At 41.1% G+C, this 23133-nt stretch overlaps 2 protein-coding genes across 3 annotated transcripts; both read left to right on the top strand.

The window, feature by feature from the left end:
• Positions 1-117: 117 nt before the first annotated feature.
• LOC135898913 (LETM1 domain-containing protein 1) lies at positions 118-10997 on the top strand. 2 transcript variants are annotated; one of them, XR_010563452.2, is made up of 10 exons: positions 118-257; positions 491-675; positions 1149-1261; positions 2516-2598; positions 4925-5012; positions 7975-8064; positions 9097-9194; positions 9257-9403; positions 10090-10186; positions 10787-10997. XR_010563452.2 is itself a non-coding variant. In XM_065428140.2 (10 exons), the coding sequence occupies exons 1-10, from the start codon at positions 181-183 to the stop codon at positions 10864-10866; spliced, it is 1062 nt and encodes a 353-aa protein (XP_065284212.2). In that variant the 5' UTR covers positions 118-180; the 3' UTR covers positions 10867-10997. The 2 variants fall into 2 exon arrangements, 1 of the variants encoding a protein (XP_065284212.2); XM_065428140.2 differs by having other exon boundaries at positions 9093-9194.
• A 438-nt stretch (positions 10998-11435) lies between these two features.
• On the top strand, positions 11436-23133 carry EMC10 (ER membrane protein complex subunit 10). The gene is made up of 7 exons (XM_065428142.2): positions 11436-11577; positions 11748-11802; positions 11893-12005; positions 12111-12200; positions 15211-15389; positions 17583-17679; positions 22901-23133. Exons 1-7 carry the CDS (start codon positions 11518-11520, stop codon positions 22988-22990), a joined length of 684 nt encoding a protein of 227 aa, XP_065284214.2. The 5' UTR covers positions 11436-11517; the 3' UTR covers positions 22991-23133.

Here is a 23133-nt window from a genome sequence, read left to right as displayed (position 1 = left end):
AAACCATGCATCAAAGCACCCTCACCTTGATGTGAAAATTGTACAAAATGTTCAAAACACATTTTCTCGGAAAGAAAAACAACTTTTAATACGCTGAAATTTAAAAGATAATTTAGTTTATTATAAACATTTACAATAAAAATTGCCCGTTATGTTCCACATTGTAGTTCGCTCTGTGTTATGGCGGCACCGTGCTGGCTGTTTCGGAACGCGCGCTATGGTTTCGGACGTATGAAAAGCACCCCTCCGCAGTTCAGGTAAGATATCGCCGCTACTTTTCCTGCACCTCGGCTTTCGCTGCCAAGTTGTACACTTATGTAACTGTTTAATAGTTGTGTTGCGTTGTTGCCGAAGGCCATGTAGTTGCTACAGCGGCTGAGCGACTCGGCTGTTTCATTAAATGTGGTTGTAGTTAATAATAATAATAACAATAATAATAATAATAATAATATACATACGCACACATGTGTCTTACTTTATTTCACTCCAGGATTACAGCGTCTGTTTTGAGGGCCAGCACATCACCACCAAAGGATTCTCCGAACAGTATCGTCAAACCATTAGCCAAAACAGGACTGTATGTGTTTTCGAAGTTCAAGTTTTTTCTTGAAGGCTACGACAAAATATTGCGGAAATTCCCCGTCGCGTACCGGCTGCACCAAGTGTTCGTTGTCGGTAAGTTTCCGTGTCATGTTCGCTTCTTGTATTCGACAGGATGGTTATACCTGTTTCCCTTTAACTGCTGCAGTCAGCAGCGCCTGCAGACTTTTCCTCCGTGCGGCACTTCAAAGTGTAATCCGAGCAGCTAGTGCTTCGTGCAATTAGAGTCTGTAGGACGCACAGCTCGCGATCGCGTGTCTGCGCGCAGAAGTTAATGCGCAGCGTGTCGTATGTCACTGCATCACCAGTCGTGTTCTGCTTAAGGCATATCTAATTGCCTTCCTCCTTGCTTCGCAAATGCGAAGCGTAACGAAAGAAAGAAATGTTAAAAAATTAATTTAAAAGATAGTTATTGTGCATTGTGTTCAGTTTGGTATCTCCCACCCTTGGTGACATTGTGTCGCCGTGGGAAAAAAAAAATAAAGTTTCACAATCTGATGCAATATCTCTCTGTCTCTATTCCCACAACATCAAACAATGCTGCCCAGGTACGAAGGACCTGTACCAAGATGTTCGAACCTACATGAAGATATCTCAGGACTTAAGGAATGGGAAGTCTGTGAGAGAACTTTCGAGGAGAGAGCTCGAACTCTATTACCGGGTTTGTACGGTCCCAAACTTCACTGATAGAAATGTAGAGAACTAGTACCTTGAAATGACATAAATATAGTTTGTTTTTATTGAGTCATGGATATCCTTGTGTAAACTTTTACAGTTAGCTATGAGACACCAAGTTAAAGCTTCATAAGGCATTAAAACGCCTAGCTATATGTTCCTTCAGTGCTCGTTGCCACCTTTCACTTTGCCATTTGATATAGGTGCATGAAATTTCTTCTTTAAACGATTACTTGTCAGGAGTTCGTAATAGCTGGCCAAGTGGATTATTTAGTAATCGGCTGGTCAACAGTGCAAAAGAATTATGTTAATGCATCACTGCAGATTCCCATCTAGCATGAAGGCACGGTAGTAACATTATTGGCCCTTTTGTAGCCTATTTATAATGAGTATTGTGAGATACATGAAATTCTTTTCCACATATACATTGCACCAACATTTTGTAGGCATCTCCATGACAAACGTTAGTTCAGCATTGATTGTGAAGCTGCTCTACATTAATTTGAAGTTTAAAAGTAAACACCTTAAAGAGACACTAAAGCGAAACAATAAATCAGTTTAGACTAATGAAGCATTGCTTGAGAATCCTGCAGGCAGTCATTAAAAAAAATAGTTTGGTTATTAGATGAGAAAATGAGGGTTCAAGTATCAGTATTTGAATTTCGCGCCGAAACTCCAGCGCCGGTACGTCAGCGTGACGTCAGGGATTCCAAAGTATGTTTTCGCATTTGGGTCGCGTTGGCTGAGTAAAAGTTCCCGAAACTTTCCATGTTTAATATTTGGTTCCTTTAGAACAGAATGTAGTCAATCTGTACCGCTATATGTAATTAGTAGGCCCTAGAAGATTCCATCAAAATCCAAGACCTCACAGCCACCAGGTGCGGGAACTTCAAGTAGGCGTCGCCATCCGAATTTCATTCTTGCGCTTTTTCTGGCTTATCAAACGTCTTATCTTTGTAAGAGTGGTGTTTTTAGTGTTGTAGAAAGGTAATTTACTTATGCATAAGAAATCATTTTTCACTTTAGTGTCCCTTTAAAGGTGAACTCTTATTTTTCTTCAGTTCATTGATTGTTTCATATGAATAGCTTACAAATATTGGTGTTATTAAAGAGTTGTACCAACACAAAAATAAAAGCTTCTCGTCTTTTGCACAAATTTGTTTTCAATAGTTGGGAAAGCATTAACTTGATGTTCATCTCACATCTAGTGCAAAACAAAATTCTTTGTGTGAATTTACAGATACCCCGTGACATACTCAAGATGGCACCTATATTGGCGATAATATCGCTGCCTGGAACTAACTTCGTCATGTTCCCTCTTATGTAAGCAACCAATATACACATATAAACTTGAAAGTGGCATCTTTTCATTTTTTGCAGCCTAGCACTGCTATTGGTTTATCTTTCCAATACATTTACGTGAACTTCTTCCACATGTGTCTTTGTGTATCACCTTGTAGCCAATGCTTGCAACAGGTAGGTACAGTCAAGTTCCGTAGATTGAACATCAGTTAATTTACGTTTACTTTTAATTTGGCAACATTTGAGAGTTTCTTAAAGCACCCCTGCTTCTGCAACACTTTAATTAAAGCTTCTGATAACTAGAATAAATATTGCACATTACAACTATAGTAAGCAAATTAAGGGAAGCCAGCTGCATGTTGAAGCATTTGCTATGAAACAGTGATGCATGGAACTAACTCTCAATCTTTAAAAAAAACTTTTTGTGCACAAACAGGGACAAAGAAGAGGTGCAACACAAGGACGAGTGCTTAAGAGTTCACCTTTTAGGTGTAAGCGCTCATCCTTTTGTTGCTTCTTTGTTTCTCTTTGTTTGCGCACAAAAAGTGTTTAAAAAATGAATCTGTTCCAACTAGGCCAACTCGCAGTTATGCTTCACTCAGTTTCACATTTGGGGGATTTCTTAACATTGTTCTATATCTTGTGTTGCTGTTTTTCGCCAGTAATCCGTAATACCTTTCCTTCTATTTCTTTTTCATATGAAATTGTGGAGTAAATTTATATAAACTTGTAATTTTAATTGTGGCTGAGTTATGTCTCTGCTTGAGGTGCCAATAATTCAATGCATCAATGCTACAGGCTATTTCAGCAGTCATTGTTAAGGCCATGGTGATTGTTGGGGCTTGAGGTAGCAAAGGCATTCTGAGGGCTACCTTGAATGCTACAAATAGTGTAATATTCAGGTCATGGTATTGCAATAACCAAAAAAAAAATGAGTATAACATGATTCACATGTTTTACCTTTCTTTTCGAAATGCATGAAGGCTATTCTCTTATGGTTTACACTTGGTGAAGTATGAAGTAGCAGCAAATTATAATTTCACATGATAGCATGAGCTTTGTTGAGCTACCATAATAAATCTCATTATACTTAATGGCTTTATACTAATGTCACAGTAATTTATTTAAAAGCATTGGTCCTGGTATTTCGTGTGATTTTCTAGGTGTTTTTTGAGCTCAGTAATAGCTCTTGGAATTTGCCAAGTTCAGTTTTTGGCTCTTGTAGAGTACAGTATGGCCCATGTTTACTAATTAAATGTTAAGTATGCCTGAGTTGATGCCATTAAAATTCATGACACCATAGCAAGCTGGTGCCGAAACTTCAATGCGGCGGCACCACTGGTTTTCCACATCTTGCATCTTTTCTAGCTTACTGTGCCTCCTCTTGTAGCAAGAATGGCTTCTTTCGTAGTGTGGAAGGGTAATCTACTAATATAGCTCAAAAACATCTCTTTCTGGCTAGTGTGCCATGAACAGTTAGGAAGTGATACTTTTCTCCGTTGTTAAGGACCAAAACACTTCGTGTCTGGTACACCTGCTGTATTGTGTTTGGTCGTATGGCATTCACCGTTGGGATCTGACAAGTGAAGTGATTGCATTTTGGGGCATGTGCTTTGCCTTTGAAAGAAGCTTTGACACTCAACTAGCTTTTATGCGGGTGTTCAGACTCTTTAAATATTACACGGATGTCAGAAACTTGTTACGTGAAATTGGTGGTGTGCATCGATACCTGCAGCATGTACTAAACATATGGCTAAATTGTACTGCTGCGTGAAAGTCTGTGGCAAAGCAGAATTTGCTGCATAACTCTCGTATCTGGATGTACATGACCACCTGCCACATAGCTTGTTGGAGCTGGCACTACGATGCTGGGCACAAGCTCACAAGTGCAATTCCCAGCTTTTGGGCTGCATTATAAACAAGGATGGAATCCAAAAACGCTCATGCACTTAGGCTGAGGCACACATTTAACAACACCAGATGTTCAAACGTTGTCTCATGCACTTCTATGAAGCATTCTTCACAGCCCATTGTTCAGCTTTGAAAGTTAAAACTCCATGAATTAGCAGTTCTTGGGTAAACCTAAAATGTAAAGCAGGGAGAGGTTTAACATTCCATTGTTCTAAGCATAGAAATATTTATGTTGTGTCTGCCTGTCCTTCATTATTGTATAATTCTGGCAGTCTGTATCTTTCTTCTTTTGCTTTTCTTTGTTTTTTCTTTCTTTCTTTTTTAGTTTTGATCCTTAATGTTGTGTTTTGGCAGGCACCATTTCTGGTGGAAACACATTGCACATCAGACTACTGTGTGACACTTTAGTGACGCAGTTGTTCACTGCTGCCTGCAGCTACCTTTTTCCAGGACACCTGCTCACCTGGCAGTTCTGGAGCCTAGAACAGCGTATTGACTTCGCTGTTGCACAGCAGAAGAAAAAGGTAAGAGTCCTCTCCTCATGTTGTACAATACTACTGGTTCACATGCCCGTCATATATATAGCGTCAGTGAAGCAGCGCAGAATGAGAAATTCTAGCATAGTACAGGACACTTCGGAGAAGTCAGTGCATAATGTATAGAGAATAAAACAAGCCTAGTGTTTACAAAGCCTGCCTTCTTCTCAAACTAGTGAAAATTACAGTAGTTGCAAGTCATAGCCCTGTCATTTTTCAAAGCAAAAATAAAAGTGAAAAAAGAAACAGATGAGAAAGAAGATGTAATGTGCACCCCTGTATACCTTCAGTAGAATTGCTAACTGGACAAGTTAGTACCATGCTTACTTGATTCTAATACACACATTCTTCCAGAAAAAATTTGCTAGAATATGACATACGGGCCAGAAACGAGTGTGAAACCAAAATTGCAGTAGGTAGTATGCAAATCTCTCCTCCATTCTTGAATGGCACCTTAGAGTCCTGGGAGAGCGACAAGAAGTGATTCACGGTTCACTGTGGCTCAGACGCAACACATTTTTTTTTTTGTGTCAAAACAAATCAATATTTTTCTCTCTTACCGTGAAAATCTATTGACTCTTTCGAAGGAATTAAATCAAGGTGCACTTAACCATGGAGGGCATTACATATTCTATTGCTGTTAAAATTCAGGTGCATGTTACGGTCAAGTAAATATGGTAAATCAACTCACCCAGTTAGTTTAAATAAGAAGCCGACACCAAGGAAAATGTAGGGAAAATTACTTGTGCTTAATAAATTAAATAAAGAAATGATCAATTAATTAATGGAAATGAAAGTGGATGAAAAAACAACTTGTCGCAGGTAGGGAACGATCCCACAACCTTGCATTTCGTGTGCGATGCTCTACCAATTGAGCTACCGCGGCGCCGTTTCCCCATCCACTTTCTTGGGTTTCCTTGTAGAACCCTAGGAGTGTTAGCCAGTGCCACCACTCACAGACCTTGGCAGCAGACGTGAAACATCCTTTCTGCCGCAGGCGTCATGAGAATGTGATCCTTTTGGGTGACGGCAACCAGTCGATAAACCCACACATGCTACCTGAAGGCATCAATGTTACCGGATTTGAGACCCTTGTTATGTAATAAATGAGAAGAAAGGGTGTAATAAACGAGAAGAAAGGGGGAAATCGGGCCCATCAGTTAACCCCCTTTCTTCCCAGTTAGTATAAAGCCATTAAAAACGGGATACCTGTTCTAACTTTTTTACCTATTTTTTGTTGCTTTAAACTGTACAGTTTCTTTGTTTAATGTCTTGTTCTACAGCAGATTGTTCTCTTAAACTTTTTGAAACTGCCCACCACAGAAAGGATCCCGTAAGCAGCTTCCGTTTTGTTTACATCATTGATTTTGGCTCATATTTGGGCAGCATTGCTGGAATACGAGCCATTTGGTCCCTACTCTCCATATGTCGAGCATAAGTACTGAACTCTGCTGCACTATTACTGCTGATCTGACTGACCTGATGTATAATTGTGCCATTCGTCTTTATATATATATATATATATATATATGGCACTCCTGGCACAAAGAGAGTAGTCCGGCGTCCATAGTATCACCTTTTGCTACACCACCAAGACAATCATGTGTTGTCAAAAGTGACAATAAACTTCAAACAAAACTTCAGGCTGACCTTTCACTTCATTATCAATCATGTCTGTGATGACTTGAGTTCCTGAATGGTGTTTTACTACCTCAACATTCTTTGCTGCCATGCAAAATTCTGTTCATTTCGAGAACAACCACAGTGGTAGTGTACAATTCTAAGAGATTCACCCTGCTGGTCACCCTCTCTCGAAAAATGGCTTTGTGACAACCAGCAGCTGATATGTCAAAATATTTTTGTTGTAAGTACAGGTTTGCTTGGGTGTCACTATCAAATGTCAGTTCACATTTAAAGTCATTTGAACAATCTAGGATGTGAGCCATGCTCTGTGGCTGTGTGTGCTTGGTAAAAACATGGGGTGGAGTGGTAGATGCATTGTTCTTTGCTTTCTGAGTTTGCAAGAATGAGATCAGCTTTTCCCCGAATGGAGTTGTGCAGATACGTTGGGCTGGTAATAAGCTGGAATAAGGTGTCTTTAAATATACTGTTTCGTCATTGTCTACTGATGTACTTTAACTTTTTGTTGTTTTGTTATTGTCATCATTAAGTAATTGCAATTTACTTGGTGTACCGCATTTCATTTGTGTGACCCACTACTGCATATGACTTGCGCTACCAGTCATACAATCCCCTGAAAAGGAAATGTGAAAGAAATTTGGAGATATAGCTGAGGTATTACCTGAAAACATCAGTGCTCATGTTTATATAGACAAACATTTTATGGTAAGGCCAAAGATGTATAATATAGCATGGAAAGAGTTTTGAGAACATTTATGTTAAACATCGCTACCACTCTGACAGTTTCTCCCGGCTGAAAGTAATGGTGCTTGGAAACTTGGTGCATTGGTAATGGCACGCACTATTTACTAGCAGTTCCATAGTCATATTTTCACTTTAATTAAGTGTAATAAGCAGTGTAGGTAATATGACATTCTACAAAATTCTTACAGTATTACTAGTACTGATAGAATTATATGCAATCATTTAACGTCGTTCATGCAATATCTCCTTCTGCTACTTTGAACACTTGCACAGAAATGCTGAGCTTACACGAAAAAGGTAGCAAGGAGCATCTGTGCTGACAGGAAAATGCTGCCTAGTGTCCTACTCCTAACTAATCATGCGCCATATTTTTGTGTGGCTGCTGTTTTTGTTGTCTTGCTGCTGTGTGATTTCATGAGAGTGGCTTGTTGGGCTAGTTGGTACTATGTCTGCCTCTTGATTTTTTTCTACTCTCAAGTTTGCTGGCATTCTCCTAGTATAACTGCTGTATGATATTGGTATTTCGCTGTGTTGCTTTCTGACCGACTGTGCCTGTAAAGTGCAGGTGCACAATTACCGCTATGTCTTTCGTCACCTGCAAGCCAATGTTCCCAAGGGAGAGGAAGGGAAACAACTTCTCAGCGTATTTCACAAGGTAATATCTACCTCTGTTATTAATGATGTGGCATTGTTGTGCATGCTTGTTAGCTGTTGTTTTTAATACTACTTTAACCTCTATTGCTCTGGATACCTGTGTCCCCAAAGAACTATTGTTTGCTTTTGGTCTATGACAGTTGCATGGTTCATCATACCAGGTGTACCTTCCTATGCAAAAAACATGAAAAAAAAAGCTTTCGTATCTAGACCCCTATTGTATTTGCCAATAAACTATGCGGGCTAGGCAGACATTGGCAGCAAATAAATTTCCTTCAGTAATACCACTATTTAACCAAAATATGCTAATTAACCTTTAATTGCTAACTTTAGGGTGCATGTTCTAGTTGCCAAATTGAACGTAAGGAGTCTATAGTGTAACGTCTTATTAGAAATCCCGAGACTGGTACAGCTTTCAGGACATCCGTCCCCACAATCTGCTAAAGAAATATATCTTGGTGTTCTAGTTAATATTCTCCTAAACTGTTAGACGCATGCATTTTGGAAGCTGGTAGCTGGAATGCCAAAATTTATTATGTAGCACAGTTTAGGGTCATGTCTCGAATGTGGTGCTAGTCTTAGGATCTATGCTAGGCAGACATGATTTCACTACTCCTCAGCTTCAATTTCGAAATTCAAACATGTGCCCTAAAGCTACCAATTATTTGAGTAATTAGCATATCTTAGTTAATTTGCAAAATAGCTGCTGAAATTTACCATGTTGCTTATGTCTGTGTAGCCACGGAGCCTATCTGCAGTAACGGAAGTGGTTAGGTACGATTTCTAAAAAAAAGTGTTCTGTATAAAAAGAAACACCTGGTATATTATGCAATGACCTTTATTTTTACACAAACATATTAGTTTTGTCACTTCATGGGGTCAAAACTATAAAATTTTAAGCATCTTGGTGTCATTTTTGCACAAAATAATTACATATTCAAGTTAGTAATCGTGAGCAGTGGCAGTGTAAGCACCAGTACAATCTTTTATTCAAGTAATTTTCTGAAGCTCATTTGTACCTTCACACAGCTAGGAAGTGGCACACATCCGACAGTGGCTGAAATCCTTGATATCAAGCAGTACTTTTCTTCGAAGCCTCTTTCCTTGTCAAGTCTCGGCAGAAACCACTTGGTAAGACTGCAGGCAAGGTGTATGATTACGAATAGTAGCTATTAAGTAGGCCCTTGTTGCAGGTTGCACTTTGCAGGATTCACGGAAAGAGTGCATTTTTTCTTGGCCGGAAGCGCCGTCTCTGGAAACATGGCGGATTTGTCCGGGAGATGGATCTGGCTATGGCACGAGAAGGGTTTGGTGAAATGGATCTCTCGGAGTTGCGATGGGTAGGTAGCGTGCGTAACTGCTAACTCTGCTGAATTTTTTATCAAGTTTATAAAGTTGACAAATTCAGTCTCATTCTACAATTTTACAAATTTTTTGTCAGGCTTTACAAACAATAACTTTTGTTTGCAAAAAAGTTTCTTTTGTTGGTGTCCGACCACACCCATAAAGTCTTCTCATTCTGAAAGTGCACTTCAGGGGTACCTGCTTTGACGAAGTTTATTTAATATTTATGGATTTATATGTCAATATGAAATAATATCTTTTATTATATCATTAATATTTTAATAATATTTTCATTTAATATATCAATTCTTTTATCCAATATTGCCTTAAACAGGCAATATTGGCAACAACAAAGCTGCTGAAGACGCTACTGTGGTCTGAACACTGTGTTGCTTGTGAGTTTTGGTGGTTCCAAGTTTGCTGCTGCTTGTGTTCTGCATCTAAAGGTAAACATTGGTTAATGTGTTTATTAAGTATCCCACGATATGTTTTTGCTTGCAGCAAACTTAAAGCTAATGCATGCTATTCCCTCCTTACGGTGTTTTGTCTGTGGGATTTTAACGAATTTTGATGTTCACTATTTCATAGATATGACCAGTACTCTGTTGTCTTTTATTCTGCCATACTACTTCTGCAAAGGAATAGTTCTGTGTTTGATGTTAGCTTTGGCCTTTTTGTTTAGGCATGCTTTCTTCGAGGTTTCAACCCAATGGGCTTGAGCAAACGAGACATGGTGCAGTATCTGCAAGACTGGATAAACATCTCATCAAACATAGAAGGTACTTGTGTGTTTGTCAAGCCAGGGTATTGCTTAATTAGGCCTGCATTGAGACTCACCTGCAGGATAGTGACTCAAATGCAAAGAGTTTATTTTGTCTCACTTTATATATATGTCCTTGTATGCTACATTTCACACCTCAGAACCCATGCATTCACCAGGTGGCCCAATGTGCATTTACTGCGCCAGTGATCAATCCATATTGATCATAAAGCAGCCGAAGTATTGATGCTGTTTGTGTGCACTTTAGCAGAGGTGAAATATAGGTTTCCTTCTTTTTTTTTTCCAAGTTCATCATCTTTCAGTAGGATCGCATTACATTGCAGCAGCTGTGCTAGATGAACCCACAATGATAGATTTAATTACTGTTGTTTGCTATTAAATAATCTCACAAAAATTGCTGTATTTTAAATGATCATTAGAAGTTATTGAAGGCAAGAGTAGCATTTTATTTCATTTCTGGTGCATTGCTTGTTACATTCAAATTATACTGAGCACTGAATAAGAGCATAGCAATGAACTCGTGCAAAGTGCTGTTTCTTTTCCTTCTACTTATTGTTCTCTCTTGCTATTATTATCGTTATTTTTTTTTATTTTGCAGGTGACTGCATCTCCTTGCTGCTACATTGCCCCGTATTGTTGGCTTACAATGCACCAAGCAATTGGATTTTGATCCACTAATGGTGCAGCCAATGTTAAAGGCCTGCTATGGTTTAGCCTAGTCAGAACAAAGGTATATCAAAATAAAAATGTTTTTTTTTTCCTCTAGAGAATATTTATGTACTAATAAATGAATGCGTCTATAATTTGTGTTTTGTGATTCTGTTCAGTGAGTGCAACTTGAGTGTGCATGTATGTGTGTGGCTGGCAATGGGGATATGGTCTCATTTAGTGATGGCAGATTCTACTAGACATTGAGGAGCAAATTTATTTATTCATTTCTCCTCGGTTAAGAACGCATGCTTGCGTATCAAGTATTAAGGTGCACATTTTTCTGGTTTATTTGAGAGAGAAGACCAACGAACTAAGTATGTTAGGCTAACGAAATGCCTGACATGCTACGGTTGCTAGTCTGGTACGACTGGTTTTTTTTTTTAGATAGCTTTTTTTGCATATATCAAAGCGAGTGCTGCCAGAGCAGCGTGCATTTAAACATTCCAGATTTGTCTGTTGCATTATCTTCAATGTTAGGAAGTGTCAAACACGTTACGCTGACCCCTTAGGCGCCAAGAACAGCAGGTAAACAATTGTGGGTTGGCAACTATTCGCATCGCAGTCGATGAAACGCTGAATTGTATCCGATCCAGAACAGTTAGCTGTGGTCGCTCAAAGATGCCCAAATTTCTAGTAGCGGCCACAATATTTGCCGCTGTCGTTGAATGTGCTCTCGCGGTAAGCATCGGTTTTTATGGAGTAGATGCTGTTTGCTCCTTTATACAGTATGTAGTAAACCTTAGCTTTTTTTTTTTCTTTCTTTGAGCATTTCCCTTGCACGAAATTTCCCTGCAGTGCTGACTCACTTTTGAGAATTGATCATGGCTTTGTGGTTGTCTCTTTTGCAGAATGATATTGACGACAAGCTGATCACTCTTGCAGTGTCTCAGTCTTTTGACTCCGGTGCGTAAAGCCGATGCTATGAGCTATATATTCCGCCAGCCGCCGAACGGAAGCGGTGTAACCTACTATAGCCATTTTCTCTTGTCTTAGGTTCGGACATCACCTACGTTACCAGAGCCATCCTATCTGTTCCCCTGGCCCGACCATCGGAAAGCACTCTTCACCAAGTGCCACTTTCGGCGTCTGACGCTGCCAAGCTAAGGGTTACTATCGCTTGATCATTCGCACTATATTAGCTTATTGCGAAAACGAAAGTAGTAGTCCTGCTTTCTTCTCAACTATATGTACCCTATCTTCTTTGTTTGCAGAACCTCGCAGAGGAGAACGGCCTGTACAGGGTGCGAGTGGCCAAAGAACAAAGCGACCCTGCTTTCCTTGTGTCGACTTTTGTAAAAGCCGTAAGCAGATCTCAAGTGCATGCATTTGCTGCGGGCCAACCCTTCTGAACCTGAAACCGTCTGTATGATTTATCGCGAAGTAGCTGCAATACATGCGACAGTATGCGCCCTGTTAGGCACATTTGTGATAAATTATTCTCCAGTTCCTTTAAGGGCTCCAATGCCGAACACAGCATGTCTGCAGATTCGTGTCGTGAAGGTAGTAGAAATAATAATAATAGTAATAATAATAGAAAAGCGAATTACACTTTTATTAACTGTATTTTCTTTTCTGCAAATGCGACAAGATGCTGATCGACCTCCACGTCTTGTTGGAGGGTCGGGTAGCAGACACTTAAAGAAAAAAAAGAAGCACTTCCCATTATTCTATCAACAGCATATTCCACTACATCCGACAATGATCCTTAGCAAGGAACCGTTTTTTTTTTTTTTACACTAAAAACATTTTAAACTCTTTACACAATTTTGGCACTTTGCAAGTTATAAAGCTGAGATTTAAAGCACTTTCTCTCACTGGAGGCTGCTGCCGCGATAATACTCATTTGTAGAGCTCATGCCTCGAGGCTCTTGCATTCAAGGGTCCCGGTGAGGCAGTAATGCTATCGACAGCCATATATTTTAGTGTATCATCCCCTTATGGCATACCTTTTATGTCCATCGCACGTCTCGCATGTCATTATCATAGTTTTAACACATACACGTCTTACATACTATACAGCGAATGTTTAATGACTTTATACAGCCATGTTACATCTGCCCTTCAAAATTCACAGTTCATACACCGTTGACAACTCATTACCATAGTGAAAAATTTGCGTGGAGACACGAGGATAGTACGGACGAGTGCTATTTTCTTTTGTTTTTTATTTTTATCATTTTGAACATAACGTGTTACCCCGTCTACCTGATTGAGTTGGCCAAGAACCGAAACTCCCTATCAGAGAAGCGGACGGAAGTCTGACTGATGCACTTATCTCCGCTGATACGCATATGGAAGGCTTCCATGAGCTCTCACAGGAGTTGATCCCTGTGCCTGAATATGATTGTCGTTTTGTCGAAGAGCACTGGACCTTTTTCTTATTGTTCTTGCCACACGCGTCGCAATGTTTAAAAAGGTTATCAAGGGAATCTCCTCCAAGTAATCTTCGGTGTTCTCCTAATTTTTCATTAATGTATCGTCCAGTTTGGCCGATGTACAATGCGCCACAGGGTAATGGCAACTTGTCGACAACTCCCCTGACACAAGGAACAAATGGGGCTGTGTGCCTGATACTGCAATCATTTTTTTTTTCTTTTTTTCTTTCTGCTGCCTGCTTCCTTCTGCCTATGCACCTGCGAACGGATTGCTGCCAACTTCCGAGGGGCGGAAAACACTATCGGAATGTTGTAACACCTTGCTACATTCTTAAAACCACGTGCCAATTTGTGCATGTATGGTATGACGTCAACATTTCGATGGTCTTTTTCCTAGAGTTTGGGTTGCAGCCCTGCCTTGATCAACCTTGCCAATCTCCCACAAGCTTCCAGAATTTCATGCAAAGGGTACCCACACCCTTTCAGCCTTTCCAACTGGGATGTAACACTTTCATTGATTGCATGTGCGCAAGACTTGGAGATGGCCACTTTCAGACAGGAAGTGACTATCCTGTTCTTTATGATTTTGGAGTGGCCAGATGAGTGATCTACTACGGTTTTTTTTTTTTTTTTTTGCCCTATGAAGGTATGCCCAACATACATGTTTGTGGTGAAAATGCAAAGACATGTCTATGAACTGGAGCTTTCTGTCTCTAGGTATTTCTACTGTAAAATTAGGACCAGGGCCACACTCTTGAAAAAGTTTGAGCATGTTGACAGCAGTACATTGCTCGTTAGGTTCCGAAGACAACACTAGTCATCTACATACCTACATACTTTTGAAATTAGCCCACCTGATTTCTGTTGTATGGCTCTTTCTACCTTAGCGAGAAAAATGATGCTAAAAATGAAAGCTACGCGTGACCCGATACAAACACCAGTTCGCTGTACGAAAAATTTCCTATCCCACCTAGTGACCTTAGACTTGAGATAAAATGTGAGTATTCATAAAGAAGACCCCACAGGAACACCACATCTGGGCACAGATGTAGCCTCATCGTTGTGCTCTGAGATGCACTCCTGGGCTCTTTTCATTAGCTCGTCATTTGGCATCGAGTTGTACAAGTCTTCAATGTCCATGCTGAAAGCGGTACACTGTCCTGGGTTGCTGTTACTGAGAAGACTCGCCACTACCTCAATGTGGAATGATGAATGGGTCCTCCACAGTCAGACCTCCCAGATGCTTTTGAAGGTACATGGCCGTCAGTAATTGCCAGGTTGGGGAAGTACGAGGGAGGCCTTTGCCCTGCTGTGGGTGTAGCCAGGCTGCTGCTGCTGATAATAAATTGCCAGGTATTGTGCTCGGAAACGATTGCTCGAAACGGGATGCCTTCCGTGTGTGTTTTCGCCGTAAAAAAAAGCGGCTAAGTGAGGTTCTTGAGCCTTTTTGACACCACTTGCTAGGTTCTCAATGTTTTGGCAGAGCAGCAAAGTGACGGCTTCTTCCTTAGCCTTCTTCATGTTGAAGTCAACCTCTCTGAAGTTTTTTGCAATAGCTGCCTCGGCTTTTCTCGTGAACATTCCCTCAGGTATGTTCGCAGCTGTCCGCGTGTCTCCGTGCAAATTTTTTCATTATGCATTTCAACCAACTAGCCCAACTATCTGCTCTCCTAAGTATCATTAGCCTATGTATCTTAAGTATCATTATCCTAAGTATCTTAGGCCACACGTGGCCCTTGCACCGATAGCATCCTATAATCAGTCATTATTATTATTTTTTTAAGCTTCAACACTTATGAAAATAACAAATTTATTTCACAGGTTTGTCAAGATTTAGCAATTTGCATTTACTTAACTAATCAAGCATTCCTCTTCATCTTATGTTTCGTTTTCTAATGTCTTAAGCAATTATTTGTTCTTGCCTTTGTGGTGCCAGTGCTCCCTCTATGAGTCCGAGCTGAAGGATCACTTCATGGTGACACTGGACCGTTCTGGTGCCCTTCTCGGGGTATCGGACTTTGTTGGCCAGCAGTGCACAGGCATGCATGTTCCAGACCACAAGCTTGTGAACTTCAACACCACTCTCTCTGTATCAATAGTCAACATTGCTCCTGGGTAAGTATAAAAACTGGTCTTGGTCACTGTGCCGTTATGAATGCCCTGGTGAAGGTGTCTCTAGCAGATGTACCATAGCCACATGGACAAATTATCAATCAATCAATCAACCAATCAATCAATCAATCAACTTTATTTCTCTTGGAATAGGAGGAGTACAGGACTTAAAGCTTGAGCAGCTTGACGAGGTCCCGACCCCTTTACAGTTGGCAAAACAGCAGGATGACGGTCAGTCATGCACAAAGAGTTCAAATAAATCAACAAATATTACATAACATCGAGCAACAAAAAGTTTTGTAACAAAGCACAAGAACAATACAACCCAATTGCATAGGCTTGAAATGGCATGAACACGAAAAACAGCGATCGACAAGTAGAGGGGAAAAAAAAAATCGGAACGGATGTACTATTCCGGAAAATAAATGGACTGTGCGAAACGTTTAATGAGAGAATTTGGACAAAGCCTATTGTCAGTCAAAGTCTATGTCTATTGCATGCAAAGGCAGCTACCAATGTGTAAGATCATCCACTTTGAGGAAAGCACCTTGCCAGTATGCAAGCTCGCATAATGATTGAAGTTTGGAATGAAGGCCTGCAGCTTAATATTTTATAGGTATCTCTGTCATTTACTAATTCATGATACCTCAAACGTTACAATTCGGTACATAACATGTGGGTGAATAAGTTTTCACTGTAGCTGGTGTCAGTTAATGGATATTTAGGTTAATGGCAGTTTTGTAGCATGATTAGTCAGCAGGTGTGACTATCAGGAGGAGGTGCCATTCCTGACATGGGATTTCTGCAGGAAAAGGAATGCTGGAAGGTATCAGTATCATATTTTAGGCATGGTATCAACTGCCTTTTTCTCATGTTATCAAAAGAATACAATCAAAAACCTCTGAAAGGGGTATGATACACTGTCAGCAATTCAAGCCTTTTTATCAACCTCCTAGATGAGAACAGAAGTTGTGCTTTTTGTATTGGTATTTTCTGAATAAACAATCTGAGTCAGTGATAGCTTACAGAATTGGATGTGTTCATTTCCTACCATCAGCAGATTTCATGGACATTGGGATAGGGAACGGAAACATAGAATAAACTTGTCTTGATAATGTCCTGTCCCTTGCTTTTTTCTAGGCTATCAAGCTGCTTTCAACCATCAAATTGTGCACATAATGTGGCGCACATCTATGTTGTTATTGCAAAGAGTTATAGCACCCCACAAACCTAGTCTAGAAAGAATGCAAGGGAGAGCACTTTGTCAAGACAAATTCATTCCGTGTTTCCATTCACCCTTGGTCAGCACTGCTATCTTGATTCGTTAAAACACAATTGATGGCACACTGATGTGCATGTCAGCATAGTTCTGCTCGTGTTTAGTTTTGATGGATGTGTTTGATAAGCTAAGTTATTTTCATAGATTTCTAAGCAGATTAGCCCGTTAAGACTGAAATATGCTCCCATCTTTTTTTACAGTTGCTCTTTTGTGACTCGCTTAATGTTTTCATGGACTGTATAAAAATATTTATGTGGGGCCGCTACACCTCTTATTCATTCTTTGTTTCACTTTCTCATTTACTTGTTTGTCCCTTGGCAATCTTGGTTTTGATAATCTCTTCAGTATTGTCATTCTTGCTGCAGTTATTTTTGCTGACCTTATTTGTTGCCACTTTTGACATCAATAGTAATTGCCTTGTCGCACGTGTAATTCTCTTCCGAGTGCAAGGCTGAACCATCAGATCTTCCCTCTCAACTTTCACTGCAGTGCCTGTTATGACAGTCCCTCATGTGGGGCCATTGAGCATTTTGTCACAACACCATTAGTCTGTTTTTACATTCCACTTTCAGCTGCACAAAAATATATTCATAACGAACATTTTACACGTCATTCCTGGTCATACGATTGCTTTTCAAACTTTGCCCCTCAGCTTTGCTGAAATTATCCTGATGCACAGTGTAGTGTTGGCTCTGCCTTGACAAGTACCAGTATGGAGCATTACATATATAACTGTGCCTCATCAAATCTAATTGGATTAATTGTTGGCATTGTTCAGCACCATACTGTCCTGGCCCAGTCTGTCTGGCTGGCTTGATAATGAGAGTTGTGTTTGCACATTGTAAAAGGTGCAACAGCCTGTTCATGATGGAAGTGGCTGTACAAAATCCTGCACTTCATGCACTTGCTTATTGCAGGCCCGACACACAAACTTATATTCGACGCCTGGAGCAGGAAAAGGCAGAAAGGGCACGTGGAGAAAACGCTGACAACCGTTCCTTTTTTGCCAAATATGTAAGTTCCTTCTAGTGATTAATGTTATGCATGTTACCACAGCTAGTTAAACCACTGCAAGCATTTCTGGTTCTGTGGGCTGTCTTCTACATTGCATGCATGCAAAGATATAATAGAGCACCAGGTCACTAGTTTATGCCAGACCGGCAACCACTAGAGAAAACCATAGCAAATTAGGAATCCATTCTTCGTTTCAATTAGGCATGGTCTTTGAGCATCCTTTTTGTCTGGGGTGTTACATGCCAACCGTAACAATGTTTGATGCAGAGCGCTTAAATATGTCACTTAATGATCAGGAGGACTTACATTAATGACTCATTATGTTTGTACAATATCATCAAAATCATTTCAGGGCCCCTTCAAGCACCAGGTGGCCGAAATAAATTCACAGCCCTTTCCTATCATGTTTTCTGTAGCGCATGTGCAGGCTTGGGTGCCTCGCCATATATAATTTTAAAAATCGTGTGAAATCTGAGTGGTGTTTCTGGCTATTTCATATCAGGGGTGCCACTCTTGTGCCAGTTGCGCCATTCTGATACGGAAATTTCTGCGCCAAACACAGAAAATTGACCAAAATTGCACCACGCTGTGCCAGAACGGCTTCAACATCTGTGCTCCAGCAGTGGTTGAGAACAGTGAACATATTCGTTCTCCGAAAAATAGTGCAGCCATTCACATCCCGCACTCCGCGCGGTGGCACCTCCCACACAGTTTCTTGTAATTTTCGTGCTCATAACACTAGACTTTTCAGTGCTTGCGGCAAGGGGTCAGCACGCTCGCGACCACTCCCAACTGTCGTCGCTGCTGTCGGAAGGGTTAGGGTGCCTGTATTTAGACTCTTAGATTGCACAGTAAAAATTGGAGGATGCTTAAGCTTCGCTTTTAAGAGTGAAACGCAATAGCATTCAAATATCCCCTACTGTTTCTCACGCTTTTCGGCAACTGCGGCCTATGTAACCGTAACATTTGCCGAGAAATTCTGGCAGCGAACGCTGTGCACAAAGGCGAGCTTTCAGGTCGAAACGCGGCCTCTTGCTTGGACCGATCTTGCAGGTAGTGCACAGCCGCGTCAAAAAAATTAAGAATTACATCATTTTCATGTCTCTGTTATTGTTTCGCACTTTGAATATTTAAGTCAGAAGATTTAACATAAAAGGCATGCACTGTTGGTGTTTTGTTTCATGACCTTTGTATGTGGGCTGTCAGTCTCAAATTTCCAAGGAATAACTTTGTCAAGAATGTAAGACAAGGTATGAGCAACTTTAGTGATAGAATGGTGGAGCAATATATAACCCTCATATACCACATGTCATATAGCAAAGCATGACATATAGATATGCCTAAATATATACGGCAACTTTCGCTCATGAACAACTCTTCCGGCCCCGACAGTGACACTGGGTTTTCTGCAACACATTGCCCCCTGACGCTATCACATCAATACGGTTGAGCGGGCCAAGCGGTGCGGCACTCCCTAGCTGAGGCAGAAAACAAGTAAAAGTAAGCTGAGGGCGCTGCGAGCGAACTAGATATTAGAGAGGCTTGCGCTGTAGCGAGTTCAGCGGGCGAATGTCTCTGTCCCCAGGGCCAGTATAACATTAAAAAATTCAGAGCCATTCCACTCTGTGAAGGTGGATGACCAGTGGAGTTGTATATAGCTATAAAGAAACAAAAAAACAATATTGCACAAGTATGCACTTTTTTATGTCTATTTGTATTAACTTTCATCTTGTGACTACAGTAATTATTGCTTAATGGTCGCTATGATAGACAGCCATGGGTTCTGTGACAACACTGGAGATCTTAGCAAACGTTTAGTCTATACACGACCAATGGCGCGTCGTGGACATGCTGGTCTTGGTGTAACACTGAAGGCTAAACCTTCCCAACTAAAACGGCAAGAACCACTTTCCATCAGCACGAGACACATCGACATTAAAATCACCCACAATGACAACCCACCCAAATGTGACGTTCATAAATTCTTCAAAGTCCCTCTGTGACGTTCCGAGGGTGAACGTATACAGTGGTGACAACGATTCCGTCCCCAGCCTGTATGGTGACCGCACTAGCTTGAACCACCGGAAACTGCCTTCGTCGGTAACACAATCCAGTCTTTCTATCCAGGGTGAGAGTGACGGTATGCAACTTGATGAGCACCCAATCGGCCATGATCTTGATTCCCCATCTCCGAGCAGCGTGCGCAGGGGGCTTGGCTTTGATCTGAGCCAGACAGCCAGTACGTGGCACATCAAATTTCACCCAAATGCGCACTGCATCGCGTGCATTGGCCTTCCTTGTACTCAATCTCTCGAAGTACACCGACGGCACCATTCATGAGTCTGTCCTTCATGTCGATGTTGAACGTGACAAAGTAGGGCTTGCGCACAGCGAGGAGTATCGTATGGGTTAAATTGCCCATTTCGACATGCGTCGTACTGGCCACCTTCGCCTGTGCGCAAAAATACTCGCCGTCGAACCTGTGTCCGAGGTACACATCAACTGCTCTAGCCTCGTGTTTGTCTCCCAGACCTTGTGGAGCAACATCGGTGTTGAACGCATCGGCGTCCTTGTTTGAATAAAAGAATCTCACAACACCGGGCACAGCGACCAAAGCTCGATCGGCACTGACGGACCGACTCCCGATGACGCCAACCTATTCCGGTTGGTGGGCCCTCCCATCCCCAATTTATTATAATTGCAGAGAATGCTGTGTCCTTTTGACACACAGCCTGCTGCGACGGGAAGTAGGAGAGATGATGGCACTTCACCTCTGGGCTGAACACCTTGTTGTGACTGTGTGCACGCCTAAAGACCTCGTCAGCACGAACTGGAGGCACTTGTCACAAGTCACCACATGCTATGATGTCCAGACTGCCAACAGTGTGTCGTACTTGTACGTGATTTGTACACTGTTTGCCTGTAAAGTCATACCCCCTGCAGGCTCATACCCCCGTAAACATGGCCCACGTTATGATAGTTTTGCACACACACATCACAAAACTCTGGAAACTAGCCTAAGACAGCTCCACTGTAAAAATATTAGCCCTATCACAAAGGGATGGTTAATGGCGGATTAGGAATAAAAACAGATTGGAATAGTTTAATGTTATGCTAGTCCAGGGTCGATTGTGGCTATCTGGGTCTGCGGTGACATATGGTGACCCAGAAATTTTTACCGTATCGATTGGATCACGTATTTGAGAACACTTTCCGCTATCGTCATGAGCGTCGGTGCGGCAAAATATAGTTTGATCGTAGTGAAACCGATGTTTTTGGCGTTACAGGAAAGCATGTGGATTGCCACTGCTGTGGCTACAAAGTGCACTTCCACCGCCCCGCATTCTGATTGACTTGCAGCAAGGCGAAGCTATATTTATTACGTTGAAACGGCTTCCCATAAACCATAGTTCATAACTCTGGCTTCTTCGTACGGTCTGTTGGTGAAGTGCATTTCCAGGCACTTCACCCACTGTCGAGACATTAAACAAAAGATTTATTTGTAGAAAATGTCTTGGGCTACGTTTCTAAATTTCAAATTCACTATTGCAGAATGCATGTTTTTCGTGATTGCTACCACTAATTAAAAATCTACAGGCAGTATTACCAACATTTGCATGCACTACTTGGTTTCAGTATCAGGGTAATCTGCTTCAAATTTCCCCTTAAGACATTGATTAAGAGAGTTGTATGCACAGTGCTCACGTTGGTTTATTCTGTGTTCGGTCGTTTCAAAGTACGCTGCTATATTCAATATTCCATTATTCCTCTAAAATTCAGGTTGACTTGCTCTAAATTGCTGTATAAGAGAGGTGTCGCACCCTTCACAAGTATTCTACTAGGGGTTAGGGGTGTGTTTCCTGGCTCACGGCCTCACTCAAACCCAGCAGCAGCAGCTACTGTATTCAAGCGCTGTTGTGGCTAGCTGTGTTAGTGACAACTCCCATGCAGGTTGTGTTGTGGCACCACGGTGTCAGCTTTCACCACTGTAGCTGTACAAACTTCTAGCTGGCCCCTAACGTGGAGCCAGTATAAAGAGACTTGAGAAACAAAAATTACGGATTATTGCTCTAGCAAAAAATAACTTGCATTTCAGTTGCTGCCTATGCGAATGAGATATATGCAAAGTAAATTTTATTTTACAATTATTGATTATTACATTTCAAAACAAATTTGGGGCTCCAGCTCGCATTGTATTGCATTTACGTTCGATATAGAATGCACCATTGCATGAAAACCATTGCTGGACTCCTCTTAAAGGGACACTAAGGGAAATATTCAGTCAACATAGACTGTTTAAGTACCATTCCAGGAACCTCGCAGCACTTGTTTCCTCCCAAGGACGGAATTAATTAACGAGAAAATTCCATCTGAAGGGTCCGAATACCTTTATCGTAATTGAAATCTCCCACCACCAAACCGGGGAGTGGCGACGTTGCATACACCATCACCACCCTTTGCTGCTGTCAGTGAGTAAAATGGTGCCCGACAGGCGGCAATACAGTTTTTGGCGCAATACACAAGCGTGCGACCGTGGAGAAACTGAGCCAAGACAAAGGGGTGATTCGCCTCTGCCGCTGCTTTTAGTCAAGTGGTGTCGACTGTTCGGGCACCCACGACATCACATGGTCCTGGAATTCTCTGCTACTTACAGTTTGTGAGAGTGTCACGAGCCAGCAAAGCCAGCAGAACACTATGTGATATTGAAACCACTGGAATGCAAAAGTGTGGGCGATGCAGAATCGAGTGAAAACAAAACCTTTCAAATGCCCGTGTCATTAAGGGTAATGTCAACAAGCTTTTTCTAAAAATGATACAGAAGTGGGCAAGTAACATTTTCTTTAGTCTTATAATGCAATACAATTATTATTTTATAAGGAGTGGTTGAGTACCAGCGAGAAAATTTAAATGCAAAGTGCCTTCATTATCAGGCAAGTACTTGACTTGGGGGTGTCTAATCACGTCCTGTATTTACCTCAATTTCTCGGTCACGAAGGCTCTGTTCACGATAATATTGACGTTTCATAGATTCTCGAGCTCTAATCAAACACTGTAGCTTGACTTAATATTTGCCTTTACTGTCCCTTTAACATTTGCTGCAAAAAAGCTGGACATTGAAAATGTGGAACTTTTATCATAGGCCACAGATACCTTCACTACTAATTTCCTGCTTGTCTTGAGACATGTATGCCAAGTGTGTGATAATTTTTGTGTGTTTCAGTGGATGTACATCATGCCACTTCTCATCTTCCTGCTCATCTCGGGTGCTTCTAATCCAGAAGGACAGGGAGGTGGCAGTTCTGGTCGTTGAAGAAATTTATATGAATGGAAGACCACCACTTGTAATATATTCACTTTGAGCACATCACTTTTCAGTAGTTTAATCTGTGCACTCTGCAGTAACTGAAGATGGGCGTGTGTGTGATTGTTGTTAATAAAGGTAATTTTTTTTTA

The sequence above is a fragment of the Dermacentor albipictus genome, chromosome 3 (assembly GCF_038994185.2).
Source record: "Dermacentor albipictus isolate Rhodes 1998 colony chromosome 3, USDA_Dalb.pri_finalv2, whole genome shotgun sequence".
NCBI lineage: Eukaryota > Metazoa > Arthropoda > Arachnida > Ixodida > Ixodidae > Dermacentor > Dermacentor albipictus.
This window is presented reverse-complemented; position numbering and strand designations above follow the sequence as displayed.

Bases quoted from the DNA above. Each gene is read 5' to 3' on its own strand.
- EMC10 (XM_065428142.2), top strand. From the start codon at position 11,518: ATGCCCAAATTTCTAGTAGCGGCCACAATATTTGCCGCTGTCGTTGAA. The intron at 11,578-11,747 runs GTAAGCATCGGT...TCTCTTTTGCAG, and splicing joins TCGTTGAATGTGCTCTCGCG to AATGATATTGACGACAAGCT. The intron at 11,803-11,892 runs GTGCGTAAAGCC...CTCTTGTCTTAG, and splicing joins GTCTCAGTCTTTTGACTCCG to GTTCGGACATCACCTACGTT.
- LOC135898913 (XM_065428140.2), top strand. From the start codon at position 181: ATGGCGGCACCGTGCTGGCTGTTTCGGAACGCGCGCTATGGTTTCGGA. The intron at 258-490 runs GTAAGATATCGC...ATTTCACTCCAG, and splicing joins AGCACCCCTCCGCAGTTCAG to GATTACAGCGTCTGTTTTGA. The intron at 8,065-9,092 runs GTAATATCTACC...ACCTTCACACAG, and splicing joins TTCTCAGCGTATTTCACAAG to CTAGGAAGTGGCACACATCC.